The following is a 20065-nucleotide window of genomic DNA, read 5'->3' on the forward strand; positions in this document are numbered from 1 at the left end:
TTGTGAGAACTATGATAGTTATCTCTGGGAAGGTGGGGACACAGAGCTTTGATGGTGGGTGCAGTGTGGAACTCTATAACCTTACAATCTTGCAACCCGCTACTATTCAAAAAAATGTAAAAATGGGAGGAGGAAGATAAAAAAAGAAAGGAAGGAATGCAAGCCACCGTCATGCCAGCCTGTTTCATAGTCAGAGACAGTGAATCACTCCAGCAGCAAGACACTGGCAGGTTCAGAGGCCTCTGAACTAGAAAGGCCAGGCTGTCACCTTGATCCTGCTGGGCCCTCCCTCCCCCAGACAGCCCGACCCCAGCCCCCTCTGACCCTGGCGGGCGGTGGCCGCAGCTTCTTGGGCTCCTCCAGGCCAAGGTGGTGCTTGCTGCCTTTGCCCATCTGCCGGTGCTGCTCTGACACTTTCTCCCGGAAGACCGCCAGCTCCTTCATGCCCGACTTGAGGGGCTTCCGGCCTGTGCCTGCTCCGCCACCCAGCAGGTTCACCGTCCCATCCACATGGTTCTCCACCAGGCCTCCTTCTGAGTGCTCCTCACCGTTCTCTGCAGAGACAGGAAGGGGAGAGAAGCTGCAGGATTCCCCCCCCCCCCCATGGAAGTATCTGGACCCTCAGGATGGAGGTAACCAGCTTGCAGGCCACCAACACCCACAGCAGCTCCTCAGTCTCTGCTCACTCCCCCTTCAGTGACAAAGTACACACTCCAGGGGTTAGTGGCCTGGCTGAGGTGAGGAAACCAGGACTTGTTGTCATCATCATTTCACCAAGATCATCACTGAGTACCTGCAAAAACGCCATTGCTCTCAACAACCATTTATTTTTAGACAAAGAGAGAACAAAAGAGAGAGACCACAGAACTGAAGCTTTCTTCACAGCAGCAGAGGCTGGGCTCGAACCTGGGTCATGCACATGGTAAAGCAGTGCACTATCCAAGTGAGCTATTTTGGGGGTTTGGTGGTAGCGCAGAGGGTTAAGCACACATGGCGCAAAGTGCAAGGACCCGTGTAAGGATCCCAGTTTGAGCCCCCAGCTCCCCACCGCAGCGGGGTTGCTTCACAGGCGGTGAAACAGGTCTGCAGGTGTCTTCTCTCTCCCTCTCTGTCTTCCCCTTCTCTCTCCACTTCTCTCTGTCCTATCCAACAACAATGACAGCAAATGACAAGAATAACCACAACAACAATAAAAAACAAGGGCAACAAAAGGGAAAAAAAAAACTCTTTCCAAGTGAGCTATTTCACCACCTATGTTTGGGGGGAGGGGGTTGATGGAATACAGCATAAAGTGAGAATCAGCAATAGAGATAGAGGGGGAGATACAGAAGGAAGAGACACCTGCAGCCCCGCTCCATCTTTTATGAAGCCCTGCCTCCCCTCACTCCCCCGGGTGCTCTGCAGGTGGGGAAAGGGGGGGGGGGGCTTGAATCCAGATCCCAACATGGTGTGTGCTTTACCAGCTGGGCCACCACCTAGCCCCTGAAACCAGGATTTGAATGCAGGTTCTCTGGCTCCAGAAAAAACACCTGAGATTCTGCCTCCAGCTCCCCCTGCCAACCCCTGCCCCGTTTTATTGGAGGGGTAATGGTTCACAATATAGCTGTTGGCAGAGTCACAATCTGTCATCTCCCCATAACTGATGTCTGCAAGATGCTCTCTCCCCCTGACCTAAGACCTTTTCCGCCATCATACACCAGGACCCCAATGTCCCTTCACCCCACCCCTCCCCTTCCTTTCCCAGTCCTCTGCTTTGGTGCAACATACTACCCCCAGCCCAAGTACCGCTCCGTGTTTTCCCTTTATAGCCTTTCTGCATCCGTTTTAGAGGAAGAGAACAGAGTAGAAACACATCTGAAATGGGACTGAGTCATGGGTGGGGACGAGGGATCCACCCTGCTTCCTAGAAAGCAGTCCCAGCTCCCATCCCCACTGACTCCCAGGTCAAGGTCTTTTGTCACTGAAGGTCACCAGGCTCTACACCCTGAGGGAGCACATGCAGGCCACACACACCAGGATCTATTCCCCAACCTTCTCGGCTCTCCCTCTGCATCTACTCCCTGCCTCACTCACCTCCTTTCCCTCCAAACACAGCTCTAGCACGGTCCCACTGACTGACTCACATGTACGTTTGTCCATCCATCTGTGAGTCCCACCACCCTTCCCACAATGCTGAGCGTCCCTAAAACAGGAATCTCATCTACCGTCATTCACCTTATCACATATGCCTGTCATACTCTGGTCCTCTCTGCTCCTTTTCTTATACCAGCAAATCAGTACATATTATTTTCAAAGATGCTGGTGACTTAATTTATTTTAAAGATTTACTTACTGATCAGAGAAACAGAGAACCACTCACACCCTACCCAGTGAGCTATTCATTCTTCTGGCCCTGACAACACTTCCCACTGATGAGCAGATGAGCATTAGAGTCGAAGCTGTTAAGATATAATCCGGGGGGGGGGGGGGGGGCGGTAGCACAGTGGGTTAAGTGCACATGGCACAAAGCGCAGGGACCGGCACAAGGAACCCAGTTGGAGCTCCTGGCTCCTCACCTGCAGGGGAGACACTTCACAGTCGATGAAGCAGGTCTGCATGTGTCTTTCTACCCCCCCCCCTCTATTAATTTCTCTCTATCGGATCCAACAACAGCAACAGCAACACACCACCAACAAAAAAGATGGCCTCCAGGAGCAGTGGATTTGCAACCAAGTGCCCCAGGATAACCATGGAGGCAAAAAAAAAAAAAAAAGATATGAACTACAGGAACTCCACGTTGTGCTGGAGGCCACATCACTTTTTAATAATGGAAACAAACGTGGCAACTGCCTCAGCCACATGGGCCAGGCGGTTAAGTGCCCAATTAAACGCTCTTATTACAGTACACAAGGACCCTGGTTCAAGTCCCTGGTCCCCATCTGCAGGGGAGAAGCTTCACAAGTGGTGAAGTAGGTCTGCAGATGTCTCTCTGTCTCTCTCATTTTGCCCCTCCCCTCTCAATTTGTCTCTATCCAATCATGAATAATTTTAAAAAAATGCCTCAGCCAGCCATCAGTCCCACATAAAGCGAATCCTAGCTCTACTAAAGTCCCTACCTTCCTCAGCTAAGACTCCTCCATGACCTCACTGCACCGTCCCCAAACACACTTTCAACCTACTAGCCCACAGCTTGGTTGGAGGGGATCAGCCCAGGGGACCCTCCGCCTGCTGCTCCTCCCTCTCCATTCCACCTTCAGAGAAGGGGGCCGGGTGGTGGTGCACCCGGCTGAGCACAAGTTACTGTGCTAAAAGACCTGGGTTCAAGCCCCCCACTCTCCACCTATGGGGGGAGGCTTCAGGATGAGATTTCTGTGCTATGGATGCTCAGCATTGTGGGAAGGGTGGTGGGACTCACAGACAGATGGACATACACATGAGTCAGTGAGACTGTGCTAGCTAGAGCTGTGTTTAGGAGGAAAGGAGGTGGGGCAGGGAGTAAATGCAGAGGGACAGCAGAGGAGGTCGAGGCTGGAATCCCGCACATGCTCCCTCAGGGTGTCAGACAGAGCCTGGGGACCTTCAGTGATAAAGGCCTTGAGTTCTGGTGGCAACTTAAAAAAGGGGGGGGGGGCTGAATGGTAGCACAACCTGTACTGAGTACATGTTATCATGTGCAAGGACCCGGGTTCAAGCACCTGGTCCCCAATCTATTAGGGAGAAGTTTCACAATCTGTAAAACAGTGCGGCAAGTGCCTCTCTGTCTCACTTGCTCTCTATCTCCCCTACTCCTCTCAATTTCTCTCTGTCCTATCAAATAAAGGGAAGGGAGAAAAAAGGAAAAGGAAAGAGGGAAGGGGAGGGGAGGGGAGGGGAGGGGAGGGGAGGGGAGGGGAGGGGAGGGGAGGGGAGGGGAGGGGAGGGAAGGCTACTGGGAGCAGTGGATTTGTCATGCAGCTACCAAGTCTCAGTGATAACATTGGATCGACCTTCTCGTGGTGCATCCCGTGAGTACCCATTCATTGGGGAAACTGACGATCCTTCCTAGCCGACTGAATCCACATGGATCCCAGTCACTTTCAAAGCCAGCAACAAGCAGCTCCTGACAGCTTTCAGCCTGACGCTGTTGACTGGCTATGGAAGAAGGGCAAACGCTAGAAGAAGAAGTGATATCCCTGGTGGCAATTAAAAAAGAGAAAGATAAAGATACTCCAGGGCTTGGCTTGTAGGTGCTGCTATTCCACTTCTGAAAATGGAAGCCCAAGAGACCAGGGACACAGCTGTAGACTAGAGCACAGCACACAGTCCTTCCACGCCTGAGACCCAAGTCCAGAGAGGCTCTGGGTCAAACCCCATACCACCACATGCTAGACCTGGGCAGTCTACTAATCTCCCCATCCCCTGCCCCATAGATTTAAATAAATATAAAATCTTAAAAAAAAAAATTTAAGAACAAAATGGAAGTGCAAGGAAAGCAGATGAAAATGGCCACCAGCAAAGACAATGGACTATATTATCTGTTACTACTCCCAGCCAAAGACACTCAAGAGTTGAAGCTCCAAAGTTGACTCAGCTGAGCTGTGTAGCCCAAGACAAGTGACTTGAGCTCTCTGTGCTTTCACTCTCCGTTTCTAAAATGCCCACTCCCACACTCCCAGTGAGCAAGCTGGGAAGGCCCAGAGCCATGCTGTGCACATACAGCACTTAGCACAGAGCTGACTCTGCATTCTTACCCCCTGGTTCAGTGGGGTAAGGACACCATTGCATGTGGCCAAGAGCTTTCTATATAGCCTCTTTTGGGAGACAGAAGTGAGTCCACAGGAAAACATTCCAGATGTAGAACTCCAGCTAGAGATGGAATTTTCCCTCGGTCCAAAAATACCAAGTTGCATTTTTTTCCCCTGCCTGAGAGAGTTAGGTTCAGAATAATATTTATTAAGCAACCACTTATGCATGCAGCTCTGTGGGCCGCAGCACAAAGGTCGCTGTAAGAAACGGTTCTTCTCAGCCTTCCGTCCAGACTGCATAACCAGCAACAGCCTACAGCTTAGAGATGGTTGCTAGCAACCTGGAAGAATCTCCCCTGAGGGTTAGTAAAATTATCTGTTCTCTCATTCAGAGGGACCCAGGAATTGGGGTCAATGCGGAAATAGTTTGCACAGGAGGTAAAGCTTTCCCAAAATAAGTGTGGGGGGCAGAGGGGGTGGCACCAAGGGAGAGGAGCATCCCAGGCTTGTTCACAAAGGACCTGGAAAGCAGGGAGATGTCCCACCTGCCCTGGGTGTACTTTCCACTTCAGGTACCTGGGCGAAGAGATGGGACTAGGAACATCAGGTCGACAAGTTGTCTCGTTTTACAGATGGTCAATGTAAGACCCAGGAAGGTGGCTGCTGGGATTACAGGAGCACAGATGACGTTTCTAACATCATTAGAACTGCTTCACAATTGACATGGGGGCTATACCCAACCGATGTAACTAGGAGAACAGCTAGAGGCTGACACCCAAGGAGGAAACACTATGTCCAGGTACATCTCGGTTTTAAAACATCAAGTATGTGATCCAGGAGGTGGCACAGTGGATGAAAGCATCGGACTCTCAAGCATGAGGTCCTGAGTTCAATCCCCGGCAGCACATGTACCAGAGTGATATCTGGTTCTTTCTCTCTCGGCCTAGCTTTCTCATTAATAAATAAATAAAATCTTAAAAAAAAAAAAAATCAGACATGGCCTTTCCTCTCCAGTGGAATCTTACTTCATCATAGCATTGATGACCTCACTCTGAATCAAAACCCATGAGATTCTTGTTCTCCTGCGTTACTGTCTACAAGTGCGACATGCTGAGAGCTCTGTGTCCCCATTTCAGTCCCAGAGCCCCTGCTCCTTCTAGCTTATGGGGTGAGACATCTGTGTTCAGACAAGACTTGCAAAGAAAACACATTTATTCTCCCAAACCATTTCCAGAGAAACTGGAGCCACTTTCCAGCCTTCTCATTAGCCTGTCTTACGAATGTCTAGAAATGAAAGTACTGAGATAACCTAAAACAACTCACAATGGGGGGGGGGGGCTGATGGTAGTGCAGCTGGTTAAGCACACATGGCATGAAGCACAAGGACTGGTGTAAGGATCCTGGTTCAAGCCCGCGGCTCTCCACCTGCAGGGGGGGTCGCTTCACAAGCAGTGAAGCACGTCTGCAGGTGTCTTGTCTTTCTCTACCCCTCTCTTCCCCTCCTCTCCATTTCTCTCTGTCCTATCCAACAACAGCAATAACAACAACAATAATAACAACAATGATAAACAACAAGGGCAACAAAAGGAAAAAAACAGCCTCCAGTAGCAGTGGATTCGTAGTGCAGGCACCGAGCCCCAGCAATAACCCTGGAGGCAAAAAAAAAAAACACCACAATCTAGCAGTTCACTTCGCCCCTAGTAGACTTACCTTCTTCAACAGGTAATAGCTTTCCAGGCCCTTGGAAAATTGATTCTGGGTCAGGGAAAACTAGTTGACTTCATGCTTCCACCCAGCACTCACAGGCCTTCTTTGTCATTGCTTTCTCCCACAATGCCCCTAACCTTGACATGTTAGACAGAACGATAAAATACTACTGTCTTCCTGCTCCTCCCTGGATAGTTCCTCCATTAATAAAGATAGCAATGAAGGATTCATCCAGAAACTCAAATAGCAAACAAAACAACACAGAGTGAAAAGCCCTGAATTTCATTTCTGGCTTTCCACTTTTGCAGTACCATTAGTATTCAAACTCCCAGTGTGAACAGACTCAAACTTTGGAAGTGATGTCCACGTCCAGCAGGGAAGCAATTACAGAAACCAGACCTTCCACCTTCTGCACCCCATAAAGATCTTTGGTCCATACTCCAGGAGGGATAAACAATAGGGAACCTTCCAGTAGCAGGGAAGGAACTCTGGTGGTGGAAAGTGGTATGGAATTGTACCCCTTATCCCACAATCTTGTCGATCGTTATTAAATCACACACACGTGCACGCGCATGCGCGCGCGCACACACACACACACACACACACACACACACACACACACGTAATGTGCAGAAGTGTTGAAATAGCCCACTTCAGTTGTGTGTTGCTTCACCATGTGCATGACTCAGGTTCAAGCCTGGCTTCTACTGAATTAAAGGGACATTTCAGTGCTGTGATCTATATCTCGCTATCACAGAAAGACACACACACAGAGAGAGAGAGAGAGAGAGAGAGAGAGAGAACTAGTGTGCAGATAGCCTATTTCTTGAATGGGCAGTTGAAAGGTGTATGATTTGCTCTGTCATGGGCAGGAGGGGTTATCTGTTCTATAAAATGTCCAAATGCATAGAAGTGAGCTGTAAGAGAGCTCCCAACACTACTTAAATATTCCTTCTGAAGTTTAGATTTTGTGGATGCTACAAATCCTGTTGGCCTTTCTCCTCAGAGGGTCATCTCCAGCACCTGCAGTGTCCACAGCCTCTCACACACCTATGGAGAGGTGAGAGGTAGACACGTGACACCAGCCAAAGTTCTCTTGCCCTTGGGCTAGCTTGGATCTGCATGCATTACTTTTGGGATCTGTTTACAGGATATAGAGAAGGAAGGAGGAATGGGATGACACATCGCCACTGTGTTCAATCATTCCAACAAAAGGCAGAGGTCATGTTGATCTTCAGAGGCAGAACGTAGGTGGGGATAGGTAGAAAAGCAGATACTTGTTACCTTTAAGCTCAATTTTTTAAAAATATTTATTTATTCCCTATTGTTGCCCTTTTTACTGTTATAGTTATTATTGTTGTTGTTATTGATGTCGTCGTCATTGTTGGATAAGACAGAGAGAAATGGAGAGAGGAGGGGAAGACAGAGGCGGAGAGAAAGAAAGACACCTGCACACCTGCTTCACTGCTTGTGAAGCGACTTCCCTGCAGGTGGGGAGACAGTGGCTTGAACCGGGATCCTTGCACCCTTGTGCTGGTCCATGCACTTCTCGCCATGTGTGCTTAACCCACTGCACTACAGCCCGATTCCCTAAGCTCAAGTTTAGCCTGAGGTCCTCAGTCTCTCTGGATAACAGACGTTGTTTTTTGGTTTTGTTTTCTCTTATTTTTTTTCTCATTTTTTTTTTAAATTTCGATAACAGACATTGTTTATGGATCTTGATTAACCCTTTTTCCTAAAAGGTCAGAGGCAGCAGACAACAGTGACCTCTGGCATGGAAACTCACAAGAGCACATGAATGGATACCCATGGTGGTGCAGACTGGCACTGTGGACACATTCCAACTCCGTAAGCGGCACTCTCCTGGTCAGTGCATCTGGCCCTTCCCTGCGCTCTGAGCCCGATTCCATGCTGTCACCTTCCAGAAGTCACCCTACGGCACCAGGTCATCAGAGTTTTCTAAAAACAGGTGACATCACCATCATGCCTGCGATTCTGAGGCAGGTGTTTCAGATGTTGAGCTGCCCTGCACTCACCCATCAGTTCAGGGACTGTGCAAGTAACTGAGTTCCCAGTGCCCATCAGAAATCATCGGAAAAGCTTGAGCCCTAGAGGCTGAAACAGGAAGTCTGGGCAAAGGCTAAGGAATCTCTGGCATTTCCTGGACCCCCACTCCTCCACTGTGACTCTCTCTCTCCTGACTCATTTTCCCAAAGAAACCCATGGTGATGGGACAAAGATATCTCTCTCCTCAAAAAGTTGGGATATACAATGCACAAGGACCTGGGTTCAGAGCCCCTGGTCCCCACCTGCAAGGGGAAAGCTTTGCGAGTGGTGAAGCAGGGCTGCAGGTGTCTGTCTCTCTCCCTATCACCCCCTTCCCTCTCCATTTCTGACAGTCTCAAGCCAATACATAAATGATTTTTTTAAAAATTTTTTTAAAAGAGTTGGGGCATCATGTGGACACTTTGTAGACTACAGCCTCACAAATTCTTGCCACCTGTTGCTGCAGGGTTTACAGCGGACATCATGGAGAATTCTAGAAGATGTGCTCTCTGAGTGAACAAAAACTGTACAGTCACTTGTAAGGGCTCTTTAAAAACACCAGGATCATTCCTGGAATCGCACAGACCTGGGGAGGGTCAGGGCTGAGGCAGACAGCTTGAGAAAACAAAAATGTACTCAGCCAAGGTCCTCTGGGGCCCCGAGAACCAGCCTTGTCTTTGATGAGTCAGAGAAACTTCTTGTCGAAAGATGGCAAACAGACCTATCAGCTTTCCACTGGTCCCAAACACTTCTCTGCTGGTTCAGCTAAAGCCCAGGATCCCACGGGTGAAGTCATCTAGCTGTCCAGGGCCCAAGTAAGTGGACAGCATGCTGAGGAACAAACTCAGACCAGGATCTCTGAAAACAGGAAGATGCCTGACCCAGCAATTCTGCTTCTCCCTGACATGTGAACGAGGGCATGTGCACAAAAATGCACAACAGCAACACTGGTCATAGCAAGAAACACCTTAGAAACCTCGTTGAAAAGCCTTTTAAAAGGTGAGTGGGCAATCAAAAGGGCAGCACAGCCCATGGCTATTAAAAAGAACCGCTCTTACCTCCATCTGTCAGCATGAGGACTCAGAAACCTGTTCCTGAGAGCTCTTATCATCTCTTTAGTTTCAGAGCGCAGCTGCAGATACTGGCCATCCATCCCTTCACCGTCTCTCTCACTCTCCCACTCTCCCTCCCTCTCCCCCTCCCCCCCCCCCCCCCACAGACAGACACACACACACTGTATGCTTCTGGTTGTTCAGGAGAGGGACAAGGAAAAGGAGGACAGGGAGAAAGGCCATCAGAGGGAGTCTGGGGTTGGGGGGAGCACTCACAGCAAACTGGACAAAAGACCAACCACTCCCAGTTCTGGCAGTAGACTAAGTGCTCTGCTATTCTTAGGATCTCTTTGCATTTTTGTAAATTTTCTCTGAGACCAGTCCCTTTTCTTACTCCATCTACTCCTCACCATCCTTTAAAAGAAGGCCATCAAAACCTTGAGGTGCCCCTGGAACCCCCACTGGCTGGAAGAGGGCTGAACAGTAACCTGGTCAACCTCACCAGCTCTCGGGGGCTAGTGTAGTCATTAGGGTCACGTGTCTGCCTTTTGGAGAATGGCCACGGGCTCCAAGCGGGATCTCTGTGGCATGAAGAACTCAGAAATGAGTTGGGAAAAGGTAGTGGGAGAAAGGTCATACGGTCAAAGAGAAAAAGAGGAAGGCCTTAAGACAGCTCACCCAAAGGCTCTGAGAAGCACCCACTGGTACAGAACGATAGGATTGCTCTCGGGCCAAGGAAAGGGAGTAGGTCCAATTCTTTGAGAACCTTCTACTGAAAGGGGAGTTTCCAGTTTGAAGCCTCCCAAAGTGTCAAGTGACAAACTGTAGATGGGGATTTAAAAATAAAAAAGAGGGCGAGCGGTGCTGCACTGGGTTAAGTGCACATGGCACGAAGCGCAAGGATTGGCATAGGATCCTGGTTCAAGCCCCAGGCTCCCCACCTGCAGGGAGGTCAGAGCTCTTATCATCTCTTTAGTTTCAGAGCGCAGCTGCAGATACTGGCCATCCATCCCTTCACCGTCTCTCTCACTCTCCCACTCTCCCTCCCTCTCCCCCCTCCCCCCCCCCCCACAGACACACACACACACACTGTATGCTTCTGGTTGTTCAGGAGAGGGACAAGGCGGTGAAGCAGGTCTGCAGGTGTCTATCTTTCTCTCCACCTCTCTGTCTTCCCCTCCTCTCTCCATTTCTCTCTGTCTTATCCAGCAACAATGACAACAATAACAGTAATAATAACAAGGGCAACAAAAATGGGAGGAAAAAATGGCCTCCGGGAGCAGTGGATTCGTAGTGCAGGCACCGAGCCCCAGCAATAACCCTAGTGGCAAAAAAAGAAAAAAGGAAGGAAGAAAAAAAAATGCGGAGTATCTGGTATAGTTTAGAAGAAACCACTTAAAGAAAGGACAATATGGACATGTGGACATGTGGACAAAGAGCCTCCGAGGCAAAGCGCTCTTGCAGAAAGACCAAAACTCTGACTTATGCTGGTACTGAGGATTGAACCTGGGACCTGAGAGCCTCTGGCATGAAAGTCTTTTTTGCATAACCATTATGCTGCCTCTCCAGCCTAGTATTCAACTTTCAAAAACTGCTCTCTCTCCTTGTTCCCGAAGTCAAAAGCTTGGGCTGGCTTTTTTTTATAGTCTCGTGGCTTGCATGCATAGTAGGTGCTCAATTGATGTTGAAATAGTAGGAAGGCCAACAATACAAAGAGCACCCAATGCACCCCCCCTTCCCTGCCCCAGAGTCCCCCAGTCCTAGGTATCCACTCCCTTCTATGGACACACATTCAAAACACTATGCCCACACTCAAGAAGTTTCCCAAGAAACTCCAAGAAGCAGCTCAAAAGCAGTCATAGGGAGTCGGGTGGTAGGGCAGCTGGTGGCACAGGTGGCACAAAGCACAAGAACCGTCATAAGGATCCAAGCCCCCAGCTCCCCACCTGCAGAGGAGTCACTTCACAGGCAGTGAAGCAGGTCTACAGGTGTCTATCTTTCTCTCTTCCTCTCTGTCTTACCTCCTCTCTCCATTTCTCTCTGTCCTATCCAACAACATCAACAACAATAACTACACAATAAAAAACAAGGGCAACTAAAAGGAAATGAAAATAAATATAAAAAAATTTTAAAAAGCAGTCACAAAGACTGCCCCCCCCCCACACACACACACACTGCTGTATCCCAGCTATAGCTTGACACACTGAGCCCAATGGGCACAACAGGAAACGGAAACCTGCAAAGATGTCTGAGACAGGCCACACTCTCAAACCAGCACAGGAAGTGTCCTGAATATCAATTAAGTGTCTTTAAATGGGTCACCGCACCCTCCTCTTCCTTGAGCTCAAAGTTCACTGATTCTGGCTGATCTTTGGGTGCGTTTCATCAGGGGGCTGCCTTGCTTCTGCTGGCCCCGCTGAAGACACAGCAGACAGACTCAGAGATAAGCAGCAGTCCAGAACACTCATTTCTGGGGTGCATCTATGCCACCTCAGTCATCAGTCACGGACAGAAGCCTAAGGCGCAGCTGGGGAGATAGCACAGAGATTCTGTGGAAGACTTTCATGCCTGAGGCAAGTGAGTTCCCAAAGGCAATTCCCAATACTATTAGAAGCCAGCACTGTGAAGTGCTCTTGTCACAGAAGCCTCTGGGGCCAGGTGGTGGTGCACCTGGCACACATATCACACTGCACAAGGATGCATGTTCAAGCCCCTGGGCCCCACCTGTAGGGGGAAGCTTCATGAGTGATGAAGCAGGGCTGCAGGTCTCGGTCTCTCTCTCTCTCTCTCACTCTCTCCCCTCCCCCCTCTTAATTTCTGTCTCTACCCAATAATAAACAAATAATTTTTTAAAAGGCCCTAGTCCCTACCTGCAGAAGGGAAGTTTCACAAGTGGTTTCACAAGTGCTGCAGACATGTGTCTGTGTGTGCCTCTCCCGATCTTCCCAATCCCGCTCAATTTCTGTCTTCTCAAAAAGAAACAAGAAATATATCCAAAAGTAGAATCCTAAAGAATGGGGGCTGGGTAGTGGTGCACCTGGTAGAGTACACACATTACAGGGCATAAAGACCCGGGTTCAAGCCTTCAGCCCCCACCTTCATGCATGTTGAAGCAGTGTTGCAGATGTTTGTCTGTCTCTCTTTCCTCTTCCTATCTCCCTTTCCCTCTCAACTTCTGTCTCTATCCAAAGTAAATAAAATAAAAAAGATAGCATTTAAAAAGGAACCTCATTTTAAAAAAAAGGAGGCACAGTGGTGTTGGAATGTTTGATGGCCCACTGATCTGCTTAGTGTGTACTTGAGTTTCCAAAGCAAAAGGCAGCTAGCTCTTTAGGTAGAAGCAAGCCACGGAGCCTAATAGGACTCCTAAGTGCCTCTTAAAATTTGGTTGAGGGGTCGGGCAGTAGCGCAGCGGGTTAAGTGCACATGGAGCAAAGCACAAGGACCAGCGTTAAGGATCCCGGTTTAAGCCCCCAGCTCCCCACCTGCAGGGGGGTCGCTTCACAAGTGGTGAAGCAGGTCTGCAGGTATCTATCTTTCTCTCCCCCTCTGTCTTCCCCTCCTCTCTCCATTTCTCTCTGTCCTATCCAACAACAGCAGCACCAGTAATTAATAATAACCACAACAATGATTTAAAAAAAGGGCAACAAAAGGGGGGAGGGAAAAACCTCCAGAAGCAGTGGATTCGTGGTGCAGGCACCAAGCCCCAACAATAACTCTGAAGGCAAACAAATAAATAAACTTTGTTGAACATGTAAACTCAGGCCTTTGCACCTTCTTCTGGTCTGTGAGGGAGGAGGGACACTGGAACACGGAGAGTCGAGAACGTCATCCAGAGATTATCTGGGTTTTTAACGCCAGGTTACTACGCTGAGCAGTGTGTATAACTAACTCCGACCTATCACTTGGCAAGCACCAAAGGCTGATAACGCCACCACCCCTCTTGTACTTGACAAAAGAGCCAGCTGCTAAAGTCACGTAGGCAGGGGTTTGGCTGGGGAGCTCTGGACCAGAGGGGCATTTGGCTGCTCCCGTGTTTCTGTATTTTCCTTCTGTTAACTCCACTTCCCCTTCCCAGAGAAAGCAGCTGTCAATCATATGCCAACTGACCCCCACCCAACCTCAAAAGCCATCCCACCAGCCCATCCCCCCTAACCCACCCCACCCCACGCTGTAAAGCCACCAGGCATTTTATCTTGGCCTCAGGCTCTTTAGTGAGCAGCTTCACCATCCAGAGGCAACTTGGCACCTCCTAGCAGAAGCCACAACAACAGACCTAAAAGGAACTTCCTGGGGAGTTGCAGTTAAGAAACTTTTTTTTTTTGAGACGTTATGCCTGCCTTAATTACTACCTACCAGGAAAAAGGAGCTTGTCAGAGAGCTGTAGTCTGTAATTCACGGCTGCTCTGCCTGCCTGAGTCTGATGGAACGGGGGTGTGAAGAGCCAGACTCCATGCAGGTCTGTCCACTCTGGTGGGTGCTGGCCTTTTGCCTTGGCATCTGGGCCAGAAGGATGCTACGCTTTCTTCCACATGTCAAGTGACGGGGGGTGGGGACAGGACTGGAGAGGCACAAGAGAAGGATCCCAAGGCTAAAACAGAGCTGGTTTAAAGTTAAAGAAAGTGGGTCCATGCGGCAGTACAGCCAGCAGAGTGCACACATCACTGTACACGAAGACCCAGGTTCAAGTCCAGTGCCCACCTGCAGGGGAGGAAGCGTCCCAAGCACTGGAGCTAGGCTGCAGGTGCCCTTCTCTGTCTGTCTCTCTCTCTCTCTCCCTACCACCCTCTATGTCTCTCACTTTCTATCACAGGGAAAAAAAAGTAGGGTTTGCCAGGAGCAGACATTAAGCTTCAGAAATAACTCTGGTGAAGACAAAAAAAAAAAAATTCAGAGAAAGAAATACCTCCAGGTACTTCTGTAAAAGTGACTGCTATCTTACCTCTTACTGATAGCTGACTGCACCCTGTCCCATCACAATCCAACACGGATTCCTGCAGCTGGACTCCCACATCTCACCTCCCCACCTTACCAGGGTCTCCCCAGACCCCCCCCCCCCATCTCTGCCAGAGCTCAGGGCCTTGACTGAACACAGCCTCACTCATCTGCACTAACTGCAAGCCTCTCCAGACTATCACTGGGGCCAGTTCTCCTGGCCGGTCCGCCAGCCCCTTCACACACCCCCATCTTCACTCTTGCTCTGCCTCCAACAGCCAGGAAGGGATGTGGGGCTGGCGGCCAGAAGGGACCCCAAGGGCTGCCAAATACTCCCTTCCTCCTGGACATTAAAAAAAAAGTAAAGAGAAACAATTCGCGCCTACAGTCCACTCTGTATTTCTTTCCGGGGGAGCAGTCTTTCTGGGCAAGGTCTCCTCTCGGGCCTGACTGACAGCTGGGACAGGTGCCAGCACCATCTTCCCTGGCTTTGTGAAGGGGTAGGAGTGGTTGGGACCCAGGAGGAGGGCAGGGGGGAAGGGTCCAGGGTGAGGAGCCAAGCAGAAAGCATGGAAAGGATGACCCATTATCAAGGAGGGGAAATAAAATCTGTCCCATACAGCCGCCTCACGGGGAGGGAAAGACAGATAATCAGAACCTGAAAGCCCACCCCCTTCTCAGGACCAATGGATTCACCCTATACCATAAAGGTTGGGGCTTGTCCCCACCGTCCTGGCAAGCAGATGTGATGTGAGACTACTGCCCCCAAAGGCTCAAGCAGCCTCCATCTCTGCTTCTAGAGTCTCGCCTCCCATACCTGATACCTGGGGACGGCCACCTGACATTACTGACCACACAGGTTGCTACCCAGAAGAGGACCCCCCAGACTGAGCAGAGTCAGGACACTAAGGGTCCCAGGGCCTGGGCCGTGGCGCACCCAGTTGAGTGCACATGCTACCAGGCACAAGGATCAGGGTTCAAGCCCCCTAGTCCCCACCTACAGGGGCAATGCTTCATGAGCTGCAAAGCAGGACTGCAGGTGTCTCTTTCTCTCACTCTCCTCTCAGTTTCTCTCTATCCTATCAAGAGTGGGGTGAGGGTGGGGATGTGGCCACAGGGAGCAGTGAATTCATCACGCAGGCACTGAGCCCCAGTGAGAACCCTGCCAGAAGGATAAAAAAAAAAAGAGGGTCCCATCAGTTCTCAGCAAATGACATGCCCCCAAAAAAGAATTCCCCCCAAGCCAGTGAATGAGGTCAATTCTGAAGAAAGTGTGGTAAGGGAGCATCACTTTTTGGATGGAACATGCAGTTTCTTTGCCAGGATCACGTTCAACTTTTTGGCACCCCAGGCTGGATGGATGTGAAAGCCCGTTTTCCTGCAGAAGGATATGGGTGCCGCATGGGTGTCCTCTGGCTGGGACAGCTCTGTGGCTGCACAAGTTCCAGGTGCACTGAGGGCCACTTTGACCCTTACCTGGCTGGCCCCCGTCACTCTAAAGCCACTGCAAAGGGTCATCCTAGGAGAAAGGAGATGTGTCCTCAGGGATGGTGCCGACCACAGCCGCAGGACTGGGGACCTGTCGATGAGCTGGTCAGGAGAGGGCAGGATCTGGGGCCGGGGTAGGGTAGCACAGTGCCCAGGTCTGGAGTCACCGCAGTGCCAGTTCAGGTGCTGGAGTGAGGTCCCAGGGAAAGCAGGTGTGGGAGCCCTGGACTTCAGTGCGTGGCCTCACTCTTCATAAAAACGCAAAGCCCGCTGACCTCAAAGACTTTTATTTTCTGTCCACTGGATCTCCACTGCCGTTCAGAGGGCAGTTTCATCACCCTTTTCACAGCTTCACTGCAGCTGGGGAAAGTAGGTCAGAGGTGCGGGGACTCCATTTGATAAGTGACATGATAGAAAGCGACTTGTTAGAAAAAGGAGCTCAGTTGAGCGCACATGTTCTCATGCAGGAGGACTCAGTTCAAGCCCCCTCCTACAGGGGAAAAGCTACCTGAGAGGAAAAGCAGATCTGCAAGGCTTCCTCCCCCACCCCTGCCTTCTCTATTGCTCTGTCTCTATTCAAGAAACATATAAATCTAAAAAATGTATCCAAGAAATATATAAATTTTAAAAATATTTTTTAAAAAGGGGGCCAGGCAGTGGCATACCCGATTAAGCACACATAGTGCTAAGCTCAAGGACCCACACAACAATCTGGGTTTGAGCCCCTGGCTCCCACCTGCGGGGGGGGGGGGGGGGGGGTGCTTCACAAGTGGTGAAGCAGGTCTCTATCTATCTGTCTTACCCTCCTCTTTCAATTTCTCTCTGTTCAATCCAATAAAATGGGAAAAAATGGCCACCAGGAGCAGTGGATTCATAGTGTAGCACCAAGCCCCAGCAATCACCCTGGAGAAAAGAAAAAAAAGAAAAACCCAAGTGCTCTACTTCAAATGTATCAGCTACCTTTCCGTGTGCATAAACACACACACACACACACAATAAAAAATGTTGGTCCCTGGGAGTCCCTGGGGTGGCAGTGCAGCGGGTTAAGCTCAGGTGGTACGAAGCACAAGGACCAGTGTAAGGATCCTGGTTCGAGCCCCAGCTCCCCACCTGCATGAGGAGTTGCTTCACAAGCGGTGAAGCAGGTCTGCAGGTGTCTATATTTCTTTTCCCCTGTCTTCCCTTCCTCTCTCCATTTCTCTCTGTCCTACCCAACAATGACAACAACAATAATAATTACAACAATAAAACAACAAGGGCAACAAAACGGAATAAATATTTTTTTTAATTTTTTTTAATATTTATTTTATTTATTTATTCCCTTTTGTTGCCCTTGTTGTTTTATTGTTGTAGTTATTATTGTTGTTGTTGTTGGATAGGACAGAGAGAAATGGAGAGAGGAGGGGAAGACAGGGGGGAGGAGAGAAAAATAGACACCTGCAGACCTTCTTCACCGCCTGTGAAGCGACTCCCCTGCAGGTGGGGAGCCGGGGTTCGAACCGGGATCCTTATGCCGGTCCTTGTGCTTTGCGCCACCTGCGCTTAACCCGCTGCGCTACAGCCCGACTCCCGGGAATAAATATATATATATATTTTTTAATAAATTAAGTTTTATTTATTTATTTTCCTTTTTGTTGCCCTTGTTGTTTAACATTGTTGTGGTTATTAACGTCGTTGTTGTTGGATAGGACAGAGAGAAATGGAGAGAGGAGGGGGAGACAGAGAGGAGGAGAGAAAGACAGACACCTGCAGACCTGCTTCACCGCTTGTGAAGCGACTCCCCTGCAAGTTGGGAGCCAGGGGCTCGAACTGGGATCCTTACGCAGGTCCTGGCGATTTGCCTTAACCCGCTGCACCACCACCCGACTCCCGAATAAATTTTTTTTTTTTAAATGTTGGTCTCCAATTACAAGTAGGGAAACTGAGGCTCTACAAGAAACTGCCCCAGTGACCAGCTCTTGGTAGAAAGCTGGACTTGGGTGGCCTAAGAGATGATGCAGTGCATCAAGTGTTAAACTCTAGAGCATGAGGTCCTGAGTTTGATCCCCAGCTGCACATGTACCAGAGTGATGTCTGGTTCTTTCTCTCTCCTATCCCTTTCATTAATAAATCAATTTTTAAAAATTAAAAAAGAAAAAAGTAAAACTGGATTTGGATTCAAAGCTGAGTCACAGCAGATGGACAAGTGGCCTGCAGGACACTTGGCTCATGTGGCCTTTGGTGACAGACCAGCTAAGTCCCAGAGAGGAGACCTCACTTGCTGAGATGAAATTAGGTGATGAGGATGTGGCCCTACTGTGTGACATCATCTTCCATTGCCACCCGTGGGCCTCACAGGTGCTCACCTAAAGAGCCATCACCAGGCCAGGTGGTGGCACTTAGTTGAAAGCACACATTTCAATGCACAAGGACCCAGGTTCGAGGCCATAATCCCTACCTGCAAGGGGGAGATTTACAAGTGGTGTCTGTAGGTGCCTGCCTCTCTCTATCTTCCTCTCTCTCTCTCTCTCTCTCTCCCTTTCCCTCTCGATTTCTCTGCTCTTTCAATAAATAAATAAATAAATAAATAAATAAGGAATGGCTGCAGGCACAAAGCACCAACAATAACCCTGCAGGCAATTAAAAAAGAGAAAGAGGGGAGCTGGGGGTGGCGCAGTGTTAAGCACACATGACAGAAAGCGAACAGCATCAGGATCCAGTTTGAGCCCCTGACTCCCCACCTGCAGGGGAATCACTTCACGAGCGGTAAAGCAGGTTTGCAGGTGTCTGTCTTTCTCTCCCCCTTTGTCTTCCCCTCCTCTCTCAATTTCTCTCTGTCCTATCTTACAATGACAACATCAATAACTACAATAACGACGATGGCAACAAAAGGGAAAAAAAGTCTTTAAAAATTTTTTTTTTAAAAAGGGGAGTCAAGCTGTAGCACAGCGGGTTAAGCACACGTGGTGTAAAGTGCAAGGACTGGCGGAAGGATCCCGGTTCGAGTCCCCGGCTCCCCACCTGCAGGGGAGTCATTTCACAGGCAGTGAAGCAGGTCTGCAGGTGTCTATCTTTCTCTCTCCCCCTCTCTGTCTTCCCCTCCTCTCTCCATTTCTCTCTGTCCTATCCAACAACAATGACATCAATAACTATAACAATAAAAAACAAGGGCAAAAGGGAAAATAAATAAATAAAAATGAAAAAAAGAGAAAGCAAAAAAAACCATCACCCCAATTTCATCGGCTGAGCAGCTGGCACTTGAGGACTCTGGCCATCACCACTCAGGTTCTGAGAGACAATTCTGCTCTGTTACCCAGCCTCTGACAGCAAAGGCTGCTTCCACACAGCCTGGGACTTTTTGATTTTAGCTACCATGTTTATTGACGGGGCTGTCCGCCTACAAAACAAATCCATCTTTCCTGGAAGTTCTGCTGTTTTCTTTGTTTCTGTTTTTTACCAAGGCACTGCTCAGCTCTGCCTTATGGTAGCACTGAGGATTGAACCTGAGACTCTGGAGCCTCAGGTATGAGAGACTTTGAATGACCACCCTTCTCTTTCATTTTAGGGTAGAGGGACAAGGTGGTGGCGCACCTGGTGAAACACACACAGTACAGTGCACAAAGACCTGGGTTCAAGCCCCAGGTCCCCACCTGCAGGGAGAAAGCTTCACAAGTGGTGAAGCAGTGCTGCAGGTGTCTGTCTCCTTCCCTATCTCCCCCCACTCCAATTTCTCTGTCCCTATCTAATAAATAAAGTATTTTTAAAAAATAGACCTGGTACATGTGCAGACCTGCTCCACCGTTCATAAAGCTCCCTCCCCTCCCCCGTCCCCTGCAGGTGGGGAGCAGGGACTTAAACCTGGTCCCTGCAGGTGGGGAGCTGAGACTTAAACCTGGTCCCTGCAGGTGGGAAGCAGAGACTTAAACCTGGTCCCTGCAGGTGGGAAGCAGAGACTTAAACCTGGTCCCTGCAGGTGGGGAGCTGGGACTTAAACCTGGTCCCCGAAGGTGGGTAGCAGAAACTTATACCTGGTCCCTGCAGGTGGGGAGCTGAGACTTAAACCTGGTCCTTGCAGGTGGGTAGCAGAGACTTAAACCTGGTCCCTGCAGGTGGAAAGCAGGGACTTAAACCTGGGTCCTTGAGCCCAATGATATG

General features: G+C 49.5%; 1 protein-coding gene across 1 annotated transcript in view; it reads right to left on the reverse strand.

Moving 5' to 3' along the window:
• The window catches only part of IGFBP2 (insulin like growth factor binding protein 2), a 29916-nt gene that overhangs the window by 3621 nt on the left and 6230 nt on the right, over window positions 1–20065 (reverse strand). Inside the window, exon 2 of the mRNA XM_007520035.3 lies at window positions 325–554. Coding sequence (XP_007520097.2) covers window positions 325–554 — 230 coding nt within the window. The remainder of the gene's footprint in view (window positions 1–324; window positions 555–20065) is intronic.

This window comes from Erinaceus europaeus, chromosome 7 (genome assembly GCF_950295315.1).
Source record: "Erinaceus europaeus chromosome 7, mEriEur2.1, whole genome shotgun sequence".
NCBI classification, from domain to species: Eukaryota; Metazoa; Chordata; class Mammalia; order Eulipotyphla; family Erinaceidae; genus Erinaceus; species Erinaceus europaeus.